The sequence below is a fragment of the Apteryx mantelli genome, chromosome Z (assembly GCF_036417845.1).
Source record: "Apteryx mantelli isolate bAptMan1 chromosome Z, bAptMan1.hap1, whole genome shotgun sequence".
Lineage (NCBI taxonomy): Eukaryota > Metazoa > Chordata > Aves > Apterygiformes > Apterygidae > Apteryx > Apteryx mantelli.
Window position 1 is genome coordinate 45,260,940 of NC_090020.1, and position 18,485 is coordinate 45,279,424.

The 18,485-nt window shown below is 37.9% G+C and overlaps 1 protein-coding gene across 1 annotated transcript in view; it reads right to left on the bottom strand.

Annotated features, from left to right (window-relative positions):
* CAMK4 (calcium/calmodulin dependent protein kinase IV) overlaps nucleotides 1-18,485 on the bottom strand; it is a 178,663-nt gene that overhangs the window by 77,646 nt on the left and 82,532 nt on the right. The window contains exons 4-5 of the mRNA XM_067316168.1: nucleotides 5,137-5,199; nucleotides 4,444-4,526 (exon numbers count right to left, since the gene is read on the bottom strand). Of these exons, the coding sequence (XP_067172269.1) occupies nucleotides 4,444-4,526; nucleotides 5,137-5,199 (146 nt within the window). The remainder of the gene's footprint in view (nucleotides 1-4,443; nucleotides 4,527-5,136; nucleotides 5,200-18,485) is intronic.

The window sequence follows — 18,485 nt, forward strand, 5'->3', positions numbered from 1 at the left end:
TACATAGGTTAATTGGTAAGAGCAAAGCCAGATCAATAAAGTGAAAAATCTGATGAAATATGCCACATGATGGAAAAGAAAGGCAAAGGTAACAGTATCAAGAAATTATACTTAAGTAAAGAATGGTGAAGGCACAGAAGGGCAAAAGGAACAGACAAGAGAAAAATGTAACTGAAATAAATCTAGAGGAATCTTTGTTATTCTAAAAGGGAAGAACTATAGAGAAAAATGAAGACATAATAATAATCAAAGGGGTTAACACAATAAAATGAGAAGATGCTACTGGGTACTTATCTAATCAAACCTTTGAACAGTCTAAGATTTACTGATTATCAATAAAAATGCTTTAAAAAAAGCAATTACTTTGACAGACCATTTTCCTGTACAAATGAGATGCAACCTCAGGGTCTACCTTTGCCTGGAAATTTTTGTGCTGTAGATTCATTCTGCATTCCCTTAAAATCATTGAATTTAACCTTTTTTCCACTGTGATTTTTGATTCAGATTAAAATGTCTGATTCCATTTATTTGAGTTCAAATTCAGATAATTCAGTGCCATCTATCTAGGCACTTACTGAGTTAATGCAGTCAACTCTGCCTTTAGCTTTCTCCTTTTACTTGGAGAAAAGATGAAATGTTACAGCTTTCTGATTATAAATCTGCCTTCTAAAAGTACCCACATAATGTTTATTACTTTATTGTTTCAATTCAATTCATATTGCATAATATGAAGTTATCCAAAAACCTAATAAAACACATTTCCTTCTTTCTTTCCATCACTCAAAATTCTCATATAAAAATGTGCCTATGTTCTGAGCTGTGGCTCCACAGCATGCTTCGTTAAGAAGACAAGGTGAGAAGAAAGATGTGAGAGAGGGGTGAAAACTGGCCTTTGGCTGCCACTTTCCTCCGGTCCTGCAATTTTCTATCCACAAGGATACTTCAAACAAACTTCAGTATAGACTGGAGCAACTTTAGCTTTCCTTTCATTTAAACTGCTTGTTAAAAGTCCTTAAAAGACTATGCTGGCAGACAGAGAAAGCAGGGGTATACGTTAGCGTGATCATTCTGCCATGCATTTGAACAATAGCTATGCTATTTTTGTTTTGTTTTGGTCTTTTTAGTAAGAACCTGCCCCAGCAAGGACCCGTGTGACAACAGCCTGCCCTCAGTATTTTGGCAGTGTGTGAAACACTGCCATATGCTGCTTGACACACTGCAGTTGGGGCACTCAGCACCATACAGGAGAGTTGTTCTTCAGGACCCTGTCAAAACACTGCTGTTTTAAATGCACTTAAAGCATGCATGGCTGTTTTAAACACGTAAGACTGAAACAGGAGGGCCAAACAAATGTCAAAGTCATATGTGCCAGAACTGGGCTGGAGAGAGGGTATTAGGAAATAGCTGAAGTATCAGTTCATTTAGACCTACTGTACCTTTCTCTAAGTTTTGGTCATTTTGTATACAGATTTGTCCTCAAAAGCCCTTTGTTACTGCTCACTTATTGGGATGACAAAAATCATTATGCAAACATTCTATTTTATAAAACCTTTCAAACTGGGTGTAGAGTTAAATTTGTTATGCTTGGGACAGCGGAACATTACATGTTAGGTTATGACCTAGAATGTGATTTATAAAGTCTGCAGAACAGATTTCCTTTAGAAAAATCACCTTCAGAAAACCAGCCTTATTTCAGCTATGTTAACTGATATATATATATATATATGTTAACTGATATAACAGATAATTTTGTTTGAATTTATCTCCTTTTGGATAACACAATTGAAAAACTGTCATAATGAAAACCCATTTTAGCCATAACGTGGATGATTTCATGGAAATATTAAACATGGTGAAGGAAGTGAATAATTTTATTACCCAGAACTTTTATGTTAGAGCGGCATGAAACTAGCAGTGCATAAATAATGCTAATATGATTCCTGATAACTAATCAGATCTTGGGTATTTATAAAGTCATCTTCACAATAAGGGGAAAGCATATGTGAAACAAGCTGCTCATCTGCAAATCAAATACCATGCAAAAGAAGAATGGAAATCTGGAGTGGCAACAAAAGCAGTAAAATAGATGAGATAAAAATTAGCTGCATATTATTAGGATTAGTAGTAATGGTAACAGCAATGAATATAGACAGATGTTTAGAGTAAGGAGACCAGATGCATTTGTGCAACAGGTCTTGTGTTGTCATCTGCTGATAGCTAATTTGGAAGAGGCACAAGAGTAACTCCTTCAAAGTACAGAAGTTACTTCGCTGTTTGCGTAAAACCCTTGGGGTGATCCCTGGCCAAGGGACGGTGCTGCCCGTCTGCTGGCTGTCCAGTCTTGTCCTGAGGATGGCCACAGGGAGCTCTCCTGATGTGGTGGTAGCTCCTGGTCTGCAGCCCACGCTCCTTTGCTGCCAAACGGGAGATTTCCCAGTGTTGTTCGGCTTCCTCCTGGGATCGGAGTCCCACAAAGACAGAGGACAGAACATGCGAGGCCTCTTGGTAAATCAGAACGTTTCCCTCAGGCATGAGATAAAGATGTATGAAATAAAAAGACTAAATGTGAGAGAGGAAGCTTGCCCTACGGAAGAAAGCTGAATATTCCCTCACTAAAACTCAGAGGGCAGTCACTGTATAGCACAGTGAGAGTGTTAATCCTTCAGCCTCGCTGAAAGAAAGGAAAGGGACAGCTAACATTTAATTCATGGTATTAGTGCAAAACACCTTGGCTGCATATTTCTATTAAATTATTGTCAGACTAAAGTTGCAGGGTAAAGTCATTTTCCTATTGCTAGTTTTAACAGCTGAAAATAACTTACGTCTTTTTTTTCCAAATCACAGATCAGATAAGAATGTATTGCCAAAATTTTCAGTTCTATTGTATATGGAGAAAAGGAGGATGCTTAATTCAGAACTCCATGATATAAGTGCTCGTTCCTAGCATCACAAGGGGGCACCGCAATTCTAGGAAGTGACTAAATGGCTTTGCTTCTGTTCCAGGCACAGCCAGACAGCTTGTAACAGCTGAACTCATGAATTAAGTGCACGATTTTGGGGAAAGATCAATCCAGAGGACCCAAATCCTATAATCACAGCCCAAGTAGAAGATTACAGAATGTTGAAAATGTCACAACATTAAACCCAAGTTTCATAAAATAATGCAATTCCCCATCCTGGATCATGTGCAATGTTCCATTCTCAGCTCTTCTACCAAATATATGGTCCCTGCTCAGAAACCAATCATCTCACTGGCATATTTTTTTTCCCTTGGCAGACACTTCCCAGCAGAGACTCCTGTACAGTACCCAACTTTCCTGAAAAACACCCTATCTGAAACCATGTGCACATGCAAAGGGCTATGTGAAAGGTAAGACACCTTGCAAAGGGTCATTTCTAGCTCAGGGCTGGGACCTGGTTGCTTTGCTTGCAGCACATCTCTCCTGATTGTTTACACTGCATACTGAGTTAGCAGCCACCTTTCTTCTGTTTGAATTAAAGATGTTACAGGAAGAGTTGCTTTTGTTGCTACGTTTCAGAAACAGCTCATCTCAAGATTGTAGCTATGAGCATGCTACAAAGAAAGGTATGTTTTTGTTTTCACAAGTCAAAGAGCCTTTCAGACCAAGTCTTCAATGCATGTTTATATAGCAATCCACTGCAATACTAAAAATTTAATTATAGAAGAAGGAAGATTAAATAACCTGCCCTTGTATGACTTGGAAAGCATTGTACCTTCCTTAGATTACTTCAGTGAATTAACTGACTTACCCAAGCCAGTATTAAATGCTTTTATATATAAATATAATTTCTGTATTTTCTCTTGTTCTAAAAGAACAAATGCCTAACAATAAAATATTGCCCCCAGCAATATTAGACTTTTTTTATTTTATACATATGCATCTATACCGTAAGAATGTGCAGCATTATGAGTAAATTACCTTCAGAACTTAATAGCTATCTTGCAGAATGTTTCTAACAAAAGCAGAAGTTTTATAAATACAATTAATACCAAATAGTCTTTTTTTTATCACTCTGCTTACCATCTTTTTCGTCTGCTGTAACGCTGCTCTCCTGGCTGGCTGATTGCCACCTCCCACATCTTATGCTGACTTGCCAGTGTGATTTTGCCAGTTTTTCCTGCCTTTTGTCTGGTCCAGCACACCCTGACACTGTGCATCTGCTGAACAGCTTCTTTCAACAGTATGTGCTCTTTTGAATCTATTAACAGTTTCCTCCATTTTCAACTCATTTCGCCTTTCAAAAAGATCTCCTGGTAATAACATTTCCAAATGTGTATTTGAAGCCAACTCCTGCAGCTATTTACACATGTGAATAAAACATATGTTGATGAAACAACTCCAGTAATTACTGACACAGGGATTATTTGCAGAGGAGAAGCCTTGTGCAATGTGCAGAATGAGGTGCATATAGATCACTCACCTGTCAAACAGCTCTCCACCTGTGACCAATTCCAGAACAAGACTGATTTCTGTAGGGGTCTCAAAAATCTCTTTCAGTTTTATCTGGTAAAAGAGAACAAAAATGATTCATTTTCGCATTTGCTGAGCATAGATATCACAGGGCCAATTGAAGGAAACAGCCTACAGCAAGTAAAACAAAAGATGGGACCAACTGAAGCTGGTGTGTCATTTACCTTCAGTTGAGCAATTTATTGTAGAAGTTTTTTTTTTTTTTGCTAATTTTGTCTATTCTGCATTCTCTTTTTGTTGTTTTCATACTCCTCATACCTCAGCAACCTCTCTGTGACATATGAGGTTTAGAAACTGCTTTCTTTAGTGCCTGTCAACACCTGTCTGACAATCTTTCAGAGTAAGCTGAATGTAAAACCTTCCCCACCCTCCACAGACTGACAACACCATATCCCCTTCCATTTATAGAATTTGCTTTGCACAGTTTTTCACTAAACTCTGTCAGAACATCAATAGTTTAAAGTATAAGTATGATTTTGCAGTCTTGTATAACAAGCTGCTAATGTGCATACGAGGAAAATCCAAAACTTTAACTCAAAGCTCTCACAAGTCTGTATATGAGAACTACAATAGTCAATACGGAGCTCTCAGGAACAGAAAGAAGGTTTAAAAAGGACACAGAGTGGAACACGGTTAAACTTACAATGTTTGGATGTGAAAGGCGAAGTAGAACTCCTATTTCTGTGCGGACAATTTTCTTGTCTACCTGGTTAAAAGTGGGGGGGAAAAAGGTGAAAATTTGATTTCTCTGTTCATCATAGAAACTTCTAACTGCATCACAGGAATATGTTTATAAACAGCAGTTTTAGATCACTTGGGGGAAAAAGCCAATGCAAGATACACAAACCAAATGTAGTGTAAGGAATAATTTTCCTTTATTACAATACAGTTACTAGAATGGGAAAACATCTGCTTCTAGCAAAACATTCACAAATGTATACGTAAGTCATACAAGAAGTAAAATATAGGAAAGACACCTGAAAAGATGCCAGATTTCCTATTTTTTATTTAAATTTTGCCCCTGTACATCTTTATTTCAGTTGGTACAATTTACACCAGGCTAGAATCTTTTCGATACACTCTGATCAACAGCTGTCCTAGACAGTCCAAGAGACAAGATTTTCCAAACACCCCATGCAGGATGTATATATCTAAGTAGTGTAACATCCTGAGAAGAGAAAGAGTGATGCAAACATCAAACATCCTTCAACCTCAGACAGGGTATAAGGTTTTAATTTTAACTTGCTTCAAAAAATTTAAGAAAAAGGTCTATTTTTGCAAAAGACTGTCCCTTTGGGGAAAGCTCTGTGAGGATTAGCCCACCCCTTTCATTCCCTTCTCAAACTGCAGAGTCTTTCAAGATTCAGGCACCACCCCTTGTGCCCTTGGGGGAATTTGGTCACTTCTCACAACAGACGCAGGCCTGAGGAGTATTTCATTCAGCAGAGAGAACTGCATTTCCCCCTGAACTTGAGTGCTTAAGCGTGAACGAATCATTATGCAATCAATACCTTTATGAAGAAACTATCTTGGTGACAAACGTTTGCACGAATCCAAGAGAAATCCTACACTGATGACAATTACTAACATATTTCTTCCACAGCACTCTTCATCTCAGATGTTACTAACTGAAGAAGAATCAGCAAGTTAAGTCACTAATTTTTTCCAAATTGCTGACACAGATGAAGTTAAACTGAACATTTTTGTTTGTTTCCTTGTTTTCCTAATTAAGGTTTTCCAACAAACACAATTTTCATTTTTTTACAGCATGTATGAAATTAACTCTTATATTATATAAAACTTTAAAAGGAATATAAAAATACATACAAATTCTTAAAGAGGAAGACCTATGCTTAAAAAATAATTCTTGTTTTTTAATCACCTGAAAGTAGAAGAGTACATTTCAGTACTTTGGCTTTCCAGGGGTAACAAAATTCAAGTATCTGTCACATTCAGAATTACAGGATTACAGACAGAATTACAGAAAAAATCTGATTCACACCCTCTGTACACATGTGTAAATCAGGAGTAGTTCCAAGCTAGTAGTGCTACAGTGCTCTGAAAGTGGTGTAAACGAGTAATTAGACCCTTAGGGCTTCCTTGAAACTCATTGACATTTATCTGCTTTGAGTGACTTTGACAGGAAGCAAAAAGAAAGAAAAACCAACTTTGAACAGATCTGATGAATCAGAGATGTAGTAGAAGGCAAAAATTAAAGAGGACTGAAATAGCCCATTATCTGAATATCCTACTGGAGATAAAGACCATAGTCAATAACGAAATATCTCTCAGCATTTGCAAAGCACGCTGTACAGGAAAAAGCCCAAATGGCATGTTTGAAGCATTGTTTTCCACAGTTTTCTTAAAATGCTGTGAGCACCAGCCTGCCCACTTCTACTCATGTGAAGAGGTCTCACTCGTGTTCAAAACCCCCTTGACATCAGTGTGGCTATTCATCTCTGGATTACTTGCATGAGTGAAAATGCACAGCCAGGGGTTCTAAAAGCTTACCCCAATTCCTTCAGAATCACAAGGTTCAGATGATTGAGAGAATAATATAACTCTGGATTGATGTGCTTTGTACAGGGTTTGCCTATCTCATATAGGATCAGAAAAATTAATGTATAGTACTACATGGCCAGTTATTCCCCCATGAAAACTGTTTAGGTTTGAGCAATTTACCTCCTCCAAAAGGACTAGTACAAACTGAACAACCTACAGTTTGTTTTCTCTCATTTTGAAAATGTTCATTCATCAAGAATATCTGGCAACAAGCATGTAATAGGCTGTCCAAATTCTAAAGATGTTTCCTTTTGGCTCTAAGGAGGTATTACTGAGAAATGATAAAGGCCTCCTCTTCTCTAGCTGGTGGCAACAATTAAGTGAAAAAGAGTGACCTGAGACTCAGTTTCAATTCCTCGCTTTCCTACAGATTTACTCTGTGACCACAGGCAAGTCCCTCTGTGTTTGAGTTCCTGACCTGACAGACAAAGAATACTTTCATAATACTTCCTTGGGGTGGTATGAGGAAATCATATCTAAAAATTTGGGATGCTAAGATGCGATGGCAAACTGACCATATATAAATACTTAGAAATACTAAATATTTATAAGCATCCTGGAAAATAGCTATTGGGATAGCTCTTAAAACAGAAGCATTTATGTGCAAGTGATCTGAATCATTTCATAGTAAATGCAGTACCACACCTAGTCATGCTATTTTATTATAGAAAACCTATTTTATCACTTACTTTTCAGCTCTTACCTTCTCTTACACAAAACACAGAGCTATGTCAATACTTTCCTTGCTTCAGCTCCTTCCAACAAAACGTACCTACTTATATCAGGTCCAAACTTGCCCTATTTGTTTACTTGAGCATGAGTATCAACAATTCACTACTAATATTCCTGAGAGAAATCATTTGCTAGGATGACAATCATGCATTTCACTCTGCAACATATGATATTGCAGTAACACATTTTAAAATCTGTGTAATTTTCCAAAATACCCTGTTACCACAAATCTTTGGGAAAATCAAGTATGCTTGTATAGATCAAATACAGTGGTTTGATTTTTGCAGATTTAATATTTGACCTGCAAACTATTTATTTTTTTCTCTTTCTGTTTGGATTTAAACATGCAGCATGATATGTAACAATCTATCTGAGCTTTCCTTAAATGAACATTACTTATAGGACTGCCAGTGAGATTATTTACGAGTATATCACAATCAAGACTATAAAGGCAGCAGAGTTGGTCCGTTTGTAAAGTGAAAAACATCAAATGTTAACTTTCAGACATGCCCTGGTTCTACCAGTTTAGCAATTATTCTTCTACAAGCTTTCTTTGTTTTTAATCTATGCTAAATGGACTAGCGTATGCTTTTGGTTAGATGTTTCATTAGTAACATTTGATTCTGACTTACAAGATTATTTTTCTGTGTGAAAAACTCGTATTAGTTCTGTACCATGTTGTGTGAATGTCACATTTGGGTGATTTTAACACTGGTGAGATTCGACTGAACTGTATTTTCCATTTGCAAGCTTTTTATTGCAAGCAGTCAAAAGGCATTTGCCGTGATAGGGCCTAAGAAACAGCATTCTGACTTTCCACTGTGGTATGTCCACTTCAATTTTAGAAGTGCTTTTTCAGGTCACCTTGACACAGTATTTATCTGTTCTTCACCACTGACCTTAGGCATGAAGTTTTCACTGCCCATAGATACAAATTCATAAGAAACTGCTGGTTGGTCTGTGATTATTAAAACTTACATCTACATGCTTCTATAGCTTATCTGTGCAGCCACCCGCATCAAGTGCTAAAACATAATAAATTAGCAAGAACAGCTTTGAGGAGTGATATCGTACTGCCTTGTCCTGCTGCTTGCAGCGCACCCCAAATGCTTTTATCAATAAGGAAATCAGGAGCTGTGACTGCAGCACAGGTAGGCACCTGCATGCTGGCTTTAATCTAATCAGCTAAAGTAGCTATAGCAGCAAAGATCCAGCAGCCTGAATTTGCAACCAAGTGGCAGTCCAAGAACCCAGAGTACTTAATGGAAACGGCTACCTGTACTGCAGCCTATGTCACGGCTTTGCTGTTACCCGAGTTCACTAGAGAGATGGTGGCATGATACACACACTCAAAACAGCAATCATATGTCCTGTTTTCAGACAGACAGACATGAGATTAACAGCTTTAATAGGGTACTTCATGTATAATGAAACCAAGGCCCAGAAAGTTAGGGCAGCATCTGCAAGTGTGGGTGAATGAAACTATCCACTCCCTTAATTTACAATAAAACATCAACATAGAAGTGTCACTATTTCTGGATGTGTTAGCATTTTTCTCTGCAATTATTTCACTTCTCTGGAATTAGGCATTTATGTATTTTATAGATACATTTTTAAAAACACTGGATCTTTGAAACTTGATGCTGGTCCATCAGTGAAGCAGCACCAGCTATAGTCAATTGTCCTGATTTGTAAACTTCGGAATACTTTAGCAAGGGGAAGGGCTGGAAGAATCTATAATGAAAGCTGAGATTCTTCAATGTTTCTATGCCCTGAGATGAAGTGGAGTGATGCTACAAACTCGAAATGCTCAAGTGTTGTTTTTACCCAAATTAAATCAAACCTGAAATAAAATGAATTGTCGTTGTAAGCAAATTAATCTAGTTTCTTCCTCACGGTATGGTGTGCTATCCTGAGAACATAGGTGGCCAGCACACATACAGGCCCCTCAAAACTGTAGCAAGCAAGACACAGAGTGCATTTGTCACCCTGCGAGCCTGCTCGCTGCCCCTGTGCTCCCGCAGGGCCCTAGAACCACAGACGGGCACGCCTGGTCACGCATGCCCACGGTGCAGGGTGGCCACAGCCGTGTGCCCAGGCTGCTCACCACTGCTCCTTGTTTAATACCCTGCTCATTGACTCACGTGAATACCTCTAATTTAAGCAAATGAATGTTTTATCGAACCAACAATTCAGGCTCTGAGCGTGCATCTCACTACGGTTGCAGGGAGCATGTTGCAAATGGTTATTGGCTTGCCACCACACTACATTAAAACCGTTTCTAAGAAATAACTTTTTTTTTCCTTAGCTAAAGTAACCACACTATAGTCTAACCCTCTTCCATATTTCATGGTATCAATTGCTAACTACTCTTTTTACTTTGTCATTATTTTGTCTTCTTACAGTTAAACTGAAATATTAAAGACTACACACACACACAGACTACCCAGAAGCAGAGCCGCCTATTCTCTGGTGGTCTAAAAGGTCTATTCCCAAGTTCTCACATCTGTGCAATGGGCCACTGGGTTTCCCAGCTTCTCTTCGAATGTCAGGAAAGGAGAAATTAAGTTGTCAAGTTTGAATTTAAATAAAATTTAGAGTTCACAAGACAAAGATTCAAAATATGCCTTTTCTATTCAGTTTTAGCTTTTGTTTTTTATTTTCAAAATGTCCTGGGTAACAAGAAATTCCATTTTAATGCCAGCTCCATCGACACTTGTACACAGACTATCTTCCTAGAAAGCCTTTCAGACTTCAGGATTAAAAACAGTCTAAAGAGGACTTCTGAATGTATGTGCTATGCCTCCAGGCAGGCATACAGTGTGGGTTTTTTTAATCTGTACAAAACTGGATAGTACCATTGAAATACATGTAATGTATCTGAGCTGGTTTACGTATCAATGGAAGATCTGGATGTCAGCTTTCACCATAAATAATAATACAAAAAGCAGGATAGCAGGAAAACTCCAGAACAAATGAAAATAGATGCTTTATATGTGAGCCAGTCTATCTTTCTGACCTATTCTGGCGTAATTTAGTAACCAGTGTAGCAGTGGGCAGAGGGTAAAATCAGCATTAAAAAAGCTGACCTTTCTGAAATAAAGGATTACTTCTTTGTTCTAAATGGGGCATTTATTTAACATCAACTTTAGGTGATTTGCTTCTTTGGGAGAGCATTTATTGGACAAAAATGAGTTTCTGAAATAAAGACTTCCTCCTATGTTTTAGGGGCCCTTCTTGCTTGACCTCCTCAGCAAGGTCTGCAGCTCTCTCTTTGCAAGACAGCAACCTTTGCACTCATAGCGGAATAACATTTTCTTTAAAAAAAAAAAAAAAGTTTCAAAATCTTTTTTTTTTTGTCTTTTATGCTTGGCAGACTATTCCGGCTCTATCTCTATTCAAGCTGAACATGAGGTCCCTGAAGAAAAAAAAATCAAACAATACAATAAAGCACAGCGGTAATTGCACAGTCCTGCAGTATCTTCTACAAACTCAGCAGGGAGTTTTCACTCTGTATGTTGCTGACAATTTTTACAGAGACTTTGTAAGTCAACTTGTATTATTAATGCAAAAACATAGACTATTTATTACAGCAAATAATATTTTCTGTCTTTAGGCACATGTCCACACTTCTAATTTACAGACACAGTCTTTCAGCTGATGCATATTCTTCAGATTGTACACAATTTTTTTATGGAACAACTGCAAGTTACATTAGCATGACTGCATTTATCAGGACAAATTTAGGTGCCTAAATGTCTGCTTGTACATGCAAACCTGCTGGTGGCAAACACATATTAACTGGCCTTGCACAGGCATATGCTTTAAAAAAATAAAGAGAAATATAATATCCACATATGATAGCATGTTAGCACTCTGTTAAATGTCAGTTTATCAATCAAAGGGCAACATTTCTCCATTTGTCAAAATGCAGTTGTATAGCGAGGTCAGAGTCACATTGGCAGGCATGTCATCAGATGGATAGAGATGATCTGCAGGATTGAAGGATAAACTTCAACATAGTAAATCACATGCTGATGTATCCAATTAACAGGCCCTGCACTTTGTAACACAAGATTTTAATGGTAAAGCTGGCCAGATTCACATAATATTCTCCAAAGGCATATGAATCTGTGTGGATGGATTCTATTGCTCACCCTCATTAACTTAGTGGTATCACAGAAGGGTGAAGGGTAGATCCTGTCGCATTTATAGCTGGGACAATGCTGATGATTTGCAATAATACATTTTACAACTGAGTTCAAAACAAGTTACGTGTTCAATGAGCAGACCTTATGATACGTTGTGGTCTATTTGACTAATTTGGTCATTATTTCTGGTCCTGGCTCATTTATATACAGATTTTTGCAAAAATATTTGATAAATGTTGAGCAGTTCATGCAAGCAAATTTCAGGCTATTAGGTATTCATGCACTGCTCATTTCAGCTATTCACTATTTATAGTGTGACACTGCTATTGTTGTCGTTCCCAGAGCCGGGCGGGGGTGGAGATTTTTAAAATAGAAGAACAATGTGTAGATCAAAAGGTAAGTACAACTTCCCATTCTCAAATACTCTTGTTTACAGGATTATTTAGAAAATTGTCCATGCCATTTCTTGCCCATCCTTGCCTTTCATTTATACACTTACAAATTTAAAACTTAACTCACTTCCAAGTTAAGATTTATGAATCCAGCTTTTAATCTAACTGACATAACCAGTTAAGCCAACTGATATTCTGTGTAAAGGCTTCCCCCCCGAATAAGTAAATCATATTGCCACTTCTCACGAGTGTCTGGCTTAATAGTAGTGTCTCTAGAAATCAAGAACTGTTAGGTGATAGGACATTTCCTATCATCCAGTACAGTATTTTATCTTAAAGATACGCTAATGTGTTTGGATGCCTCAACTCAATCATAAAGAACTGGAATACAGTACACTTACTAACATTATTAGCCAAGGGTGATGCTTGCTGGAATTTAAGAAACTGCACAGAAACGCTAAGCTAATGTACACATCCTTATCCGTATTAACTTACATTATAGATTCACGTGAACCTTCAATGTTACCCAATGAAAGTCTGATATGCCAGTATTGTAAATTCCATCCTCAATACCAAATTATTCCATGCAGTCACATATATGCTCTACCACTCCATTTTGTAAGTAATAACATAGATAATGATTGGGGAACGCCTGACTGCAAGTTTGCTGATCAACTGAGACTGATTTGTTCAAAATACATCAGGCAGGATGAAATCCTGACAATTTCAGGTGCGGATTACGAGTCTTGCATATATCCTCTGATGAACCCCTCAAGATCTCAAGACTGGCTATTTAATCTGGACATGAAGACTTGTAATCTCCTGGTCCTAGGCCCCTTAGGCTACTCTTCTGATACGTCTGATACATCAGCCCCAACTCCTGGCAATGAAGTGTCCCCGAAGTCGCTTTAGTGTTATTTGATAGTATACAGCACCTGTAACTCTACACCTACAGTAAGCGAATAAATGAGCCCTTGTCCCCAAAACTCCTTAAAACATACAAGTTATGTACTTTATAACTTGAATAACACAGAAAACCAGTAGGTCCTCAAAGGAAAGCAGGGAAGGAATTCCTTGCTAGAAGCTTTTCAGAGACTGACAATGAAAAATGCTTGATATAGTTGGAAGAGAGCAGAGAGAAGCATGTAGAGATGGTGAGATGATTAAGGGAAGTAGACAGACACATGAAAGAAAGGCTTTATAGCCGATTTAGAGAGCTTGTTTCACAGATTAGAAACTGAGCCGAGTTTCTTGTTAGTGCTATGCATCAATAAATAACGTCAGAATTTATGGAACTCTTTTTGTCCCTATATCTCTCTACTCCCTGTGGAGGATGTCTCAACTACATCCATGATAGCACATTAACTTGCCTCCTCTGCAGGATCTATGATCCATGCTGGGAAAGGGGACAGAGACTGAGTAGGCTGAGAGCAGCAGGAACATGCAGTGACTTCTCTCTCCAACAGACCAGGCAGAAGAACATGGTACAGCCTGGACTAAAACCCAACCTGCGAATTCTGTGCACAAGTGCCACAGGGTGTCTTCCATATTTAATGCTATGTTCCCTGATGCTTTGTACAGTTTTGTAATAGATGGAGAAGATTAAGTTGAAAGGAGGCAATCATAAGCTATGTGAGCTGAATCAAAACAGAGGAATATTTGAATTGCAGGAGACCCGACTACCTCTCCCTTTACTGCCACCAAATTCACATGCAGATTTGGCAACTCGCATAGAGACAGAGCTAAAATACACCTCTGTCACATGAAGTGTGATTTGGGCTGGAATTTTCGTACCTAAACCAAAGAACACAAACCCTGAAGACTCCTTAGGTTCTTATGTTCCTGTGGCTAATTTAGCTTTTCGAGACATCCAGTTAGTCAGGGCTGAGAACTAGTTGAGACCTTCAGACTAAGCTCCCCATTACAAATGACTACTCTGAACATGCTCTCATAAACTTTGTGACTAACAAACTCTGCACAAAGCTCAATGCTAGTAAAGCTGTCCCTCTTTGGACACATTTCACATATCCACCACATGGGAGGGAGAAGACCTGGCTTATAATGCACAGTTTATGTGTTAGACATGGTGTCCACCAATGCTATGCCCCTTTCTCCATTGGTTACATAACGTCAACAAACAAAATGAAGAATTGGAAAGAATGAGGAACTATCAATCACATATGAAGTCATGCCGCCTTTTGTGCCCTTTTCTTGGAGCCAGTGAATCTTGAATGTTATTTCTGCCTGCTAGCACTATTTTCACAGGAAAGAGAGAAAGTGGTTGGAAGAGTTTATAGCTGATAATGGCATTCTTCTGGCATGGCAGACCTTCTGGTATGATTTAGACCTCTCATGAAGCGGAGGACTCTTAAACATGATCTTCTATTCCCGTATCAGTGTTTTATCACAGAGCTACCATACAGAAGAGCACTGCAATTACCATCATCTTAATCCTTGTCCACCTTTGAAAGGACTGACTTAGAGATCTAACAAGATCTGAACTATGAACTCCTCTCTCTGGTGAGTGCTCCTTGCACCAGTGTTTGATATCTGTCTCCTGGAGAAAAGCTGAGATGCAACATGCACCACTTCCTGCTCAGCCCTCTGTGCTGGTCCTGTTCCTTCTGCTGCCTACTGTAAGGCAAGCAATATGAGAGGCAAACAGCCTACCCCAAAGCCTTGCCCATACCAGTTTATCTATATGCATTTTATCTGTAAAGACAAGTATGCAGCAGAATGCACAAAACAGCAATAACTAATTGTCTGAATACAAATCCTTTATAGATCTAGTCCCTTGCCTTAGCACTTCATGTTCTCCCCGTCTGTAAAACACAGAAATGTTACTGTGTTCTCTCACTGTGGTGTTGCATCTCTAACATAGTAATAGTCCAAAAAGAATAACGGAAATGAGTCATAATGGTACTATGAATTATTTTCCTAGAGTGTTGATAAACAGATTTTTGGCTTCTCATTTGTCTTGACCTGCAGGAATTAGGATTTTTCCCACAAATTCTTGAAAGTCACACCACAGAGGTCTTCTGACTTTGTATGCTCTCATGTTTTTACATTTAAGTCATATACTTAGTACATGTGCTACTCAGTCTAAAAACCTACAATTACTTCTCATGGTATTTCTTCTTGTAGCACTATTATTTTAAAGGGGGGTAAACAGCTAAAAGGAGTATGAGTGTTATATATCTTGCAGATAAAAATTTAAATTTCTGTAGGTTGATATTCCTGAGAGTACTGCTTAGAGGTCCTCAGATGTTAGCATATCATATAATCTTTGCAATTCTAAAGTAACTTCAAATCAGAATTCTCTCAAAAGGATTATAAATCAAAGTGACTTGAATACCATAGGACTGATGTACAAAACAAAGCATCTTATTTAGGCTATTTCTTATTATTTATGGAAGGGTTTCCAGCTGGTGTCAACTGTATTTACATTAGTACACTCTGGTTCTTTAAGAAAAGCCCAGTTGAAGTTTTAAATATCTGTTCATGCAATATATGCAAAGTATAATGGAATAGCTTTCTAGAAACAAACGAACAGTCATATTAGGAGGCTGCTTAAAAAGAAGGGGAAGGAATAACAGATATATTTTTTTACATTTATGGAAAAACATATTATTAGGTTTTTTTCATTTATTCAGTTTTTATTTTTTCATAGGGAAGTACTTCTTAATTCAAATGGAGAGCTAGTTCTGTTTGGCAAAAAGTCTGGATGATCCTCACCCATATACTCTAGCCCTGCAGCCATCACCATCACAACATTCAGCTTGTACTGAACTTTTGTTCCGATCTTAAGAGATGCTATGACCAGATCACACACCCCACAGAGATCAGACAGTGATGCTAGCTTCATGATTTTTTGAAGGCTCTTTCATAACCTGTACCTGCAGGTCTTGCTGCCTATACAACTGTTGTTTTAACTTCTGCCTCCACTTTTCTATTCCTGCCTACCTGTGTTCTTTCTCTTACAGGACACAAGATAAAAGGAGTCCAGCTCGGCCAAAGAGGATATATTTTATCTTGAAACATACTAGTGCGTGTAACCAGTTTGCCAAATGAGTACACGCTGATTATGGAGTTCTTAGTAAAATAAATGCCCTCTCTTAAAAAAACAGAATTGGATTTGCCTGTCTGAGGGGCTAGAGAAGAATTCAACTGCAGGACAGAGGAATGAATCCAGGATACTAAGTTGTAAGTCATATGCTGGCCTCATTTTATTCCAGTGACTGACCTTCCAGCAGTAGAGAGAATGCTGTCTTTTCTTATCTTCTGCTCTTTTCTCTTCATTTTTGTGTATGTACCCAGTCTTCCTTTAATTTTTTGTTTGACAGTGTAGAACAAGGAAACTCAATCTCCCTCCCCTAAAATGAATTACTGTCACAATGGTGACATAGGATCACAGCACAGGCTTCTCAAGAACAACGACATCCTAAAATGCAAAAGGAGGAGATACTCCAAGATCCCCAGTGCAAGCCTCATAGACAGTCTTCCCTGCGGGACAGCTCCACTGAAGGCATGTTACTAGACTATCTTTAACAGGCTGTAAATAGTGAAGGGTTTCTAAGAGAAGGACTATAATCTCAGGATAGACTAACATTTACCTGTGCTTCGGCTAGACTAATATTTACCTCTGCCCTTTTGCAGGGCTGAAGCTTTGCTTTTGGTGTTAAATATATCATCACGGAGTAACACATTTCATGCCTATTCCCAGTCTTGCCTCTCTACAGTTATCTACAAACCAGACATCCACAGCTCCTCTAGACGTGCTTAAAGCCATGGAGAAGAAATCACTGTGGGCAGGAGCAAAACATCCATGGACGGGTTGGTGAAGGAGGAAATGCAGCTCGGATTGTCTCATGAAAGTTCCTCTTAAGTTATTCAAACCTGAATGTGCGTATGTCAATTGTTTCTTTTTTACTGAATTAATAATCTAAAGGATATTATTTAGTTTCTCAGTACTTGCTCAACAATGCAAAGTATGCACGAGGCTAAGCTTCCTTGAATTGCACAAGGAATTGAGCTTTGTATTTTACTCTTGTTAGTAATCTGTCTTTATACTTCTGAAAAATAAGCTGTGAACACCAGAAATGAATGTTAGCTAATTACCTGTAAATTAAATGCAGCGAGGGAAAAAGAGACATAATACATACTCTCTGTTCTTGACTTAATATCTTAACCCAAGGGACGATGTCCTCATGAAAAACACAGCAATTCAATCTAAATGGTGACAGGTAAAAAAAATTGTTCTACATTAAGTGATTTTTACATATCATCTGCATTACAATGCAATATAATGCAATACATTGTAATGCAGATTATGTGCTAAATAACTTTATGTATACAGAACACTTTTTTCAGATGCAGAGTGAGATTTTTTTCTTTTTCTGAAGGAAAATCTGTCTGTATCCTGGCAATACAGACAAAAACTGCTTTTTGCTTTCAAGGACTACAATAACATATTACAAAGCTTTTTTTCATTAAAATTTTCACTTTCACTACATGGTGTCCAATTTCACAGCTTATAAAACAAAAACCTATTGGTATCTTACTGCAGAACAAATATTCTTTTAGTTGGCTATTCTTTTTCTGTGTATTTATGAAAAATGAACTTTTCTGTGCTTCTTTACACACTATGCATTTGATGGACTTAATTTTTATTTAGAAGCAGTTTTCTTTAGGAATGTAGAGAGTCAGACTGTGAAAGTCAGATTCCTCTTACATACAAGGGAAAACTGGATATAAGCAGTGGAAAGCCAAAGCCTTGCTGCCTTATTTCTTATTATTTCTTATTTCTTCATTGACAATAATTTTTATTTAAATCTTTTGTTCATCTTTCAGAAGAAACATAACAGTATGAACTACACATGAATAACAGCCAATGAGATTGATGACTAAAAATAAGCATACCAGGAAAACTAAAATAATCTAAATATGTAATAGCTAGTACTATCGGTTGAGTGGTAGTTAAGGAACAGCCTAGAGGTATCATCAAGTCCTGCTCTCACTGAAATTATTGGCAAAACTCACTGCAGTAATTTCCTACACTCAACATGGATGGGATGTGTGTGTCTGAATGAATACACAAGAGAATGTATGGGTTGATTGACAAAAATAATGGTGACTACTGATGTACGGTTGTTTTC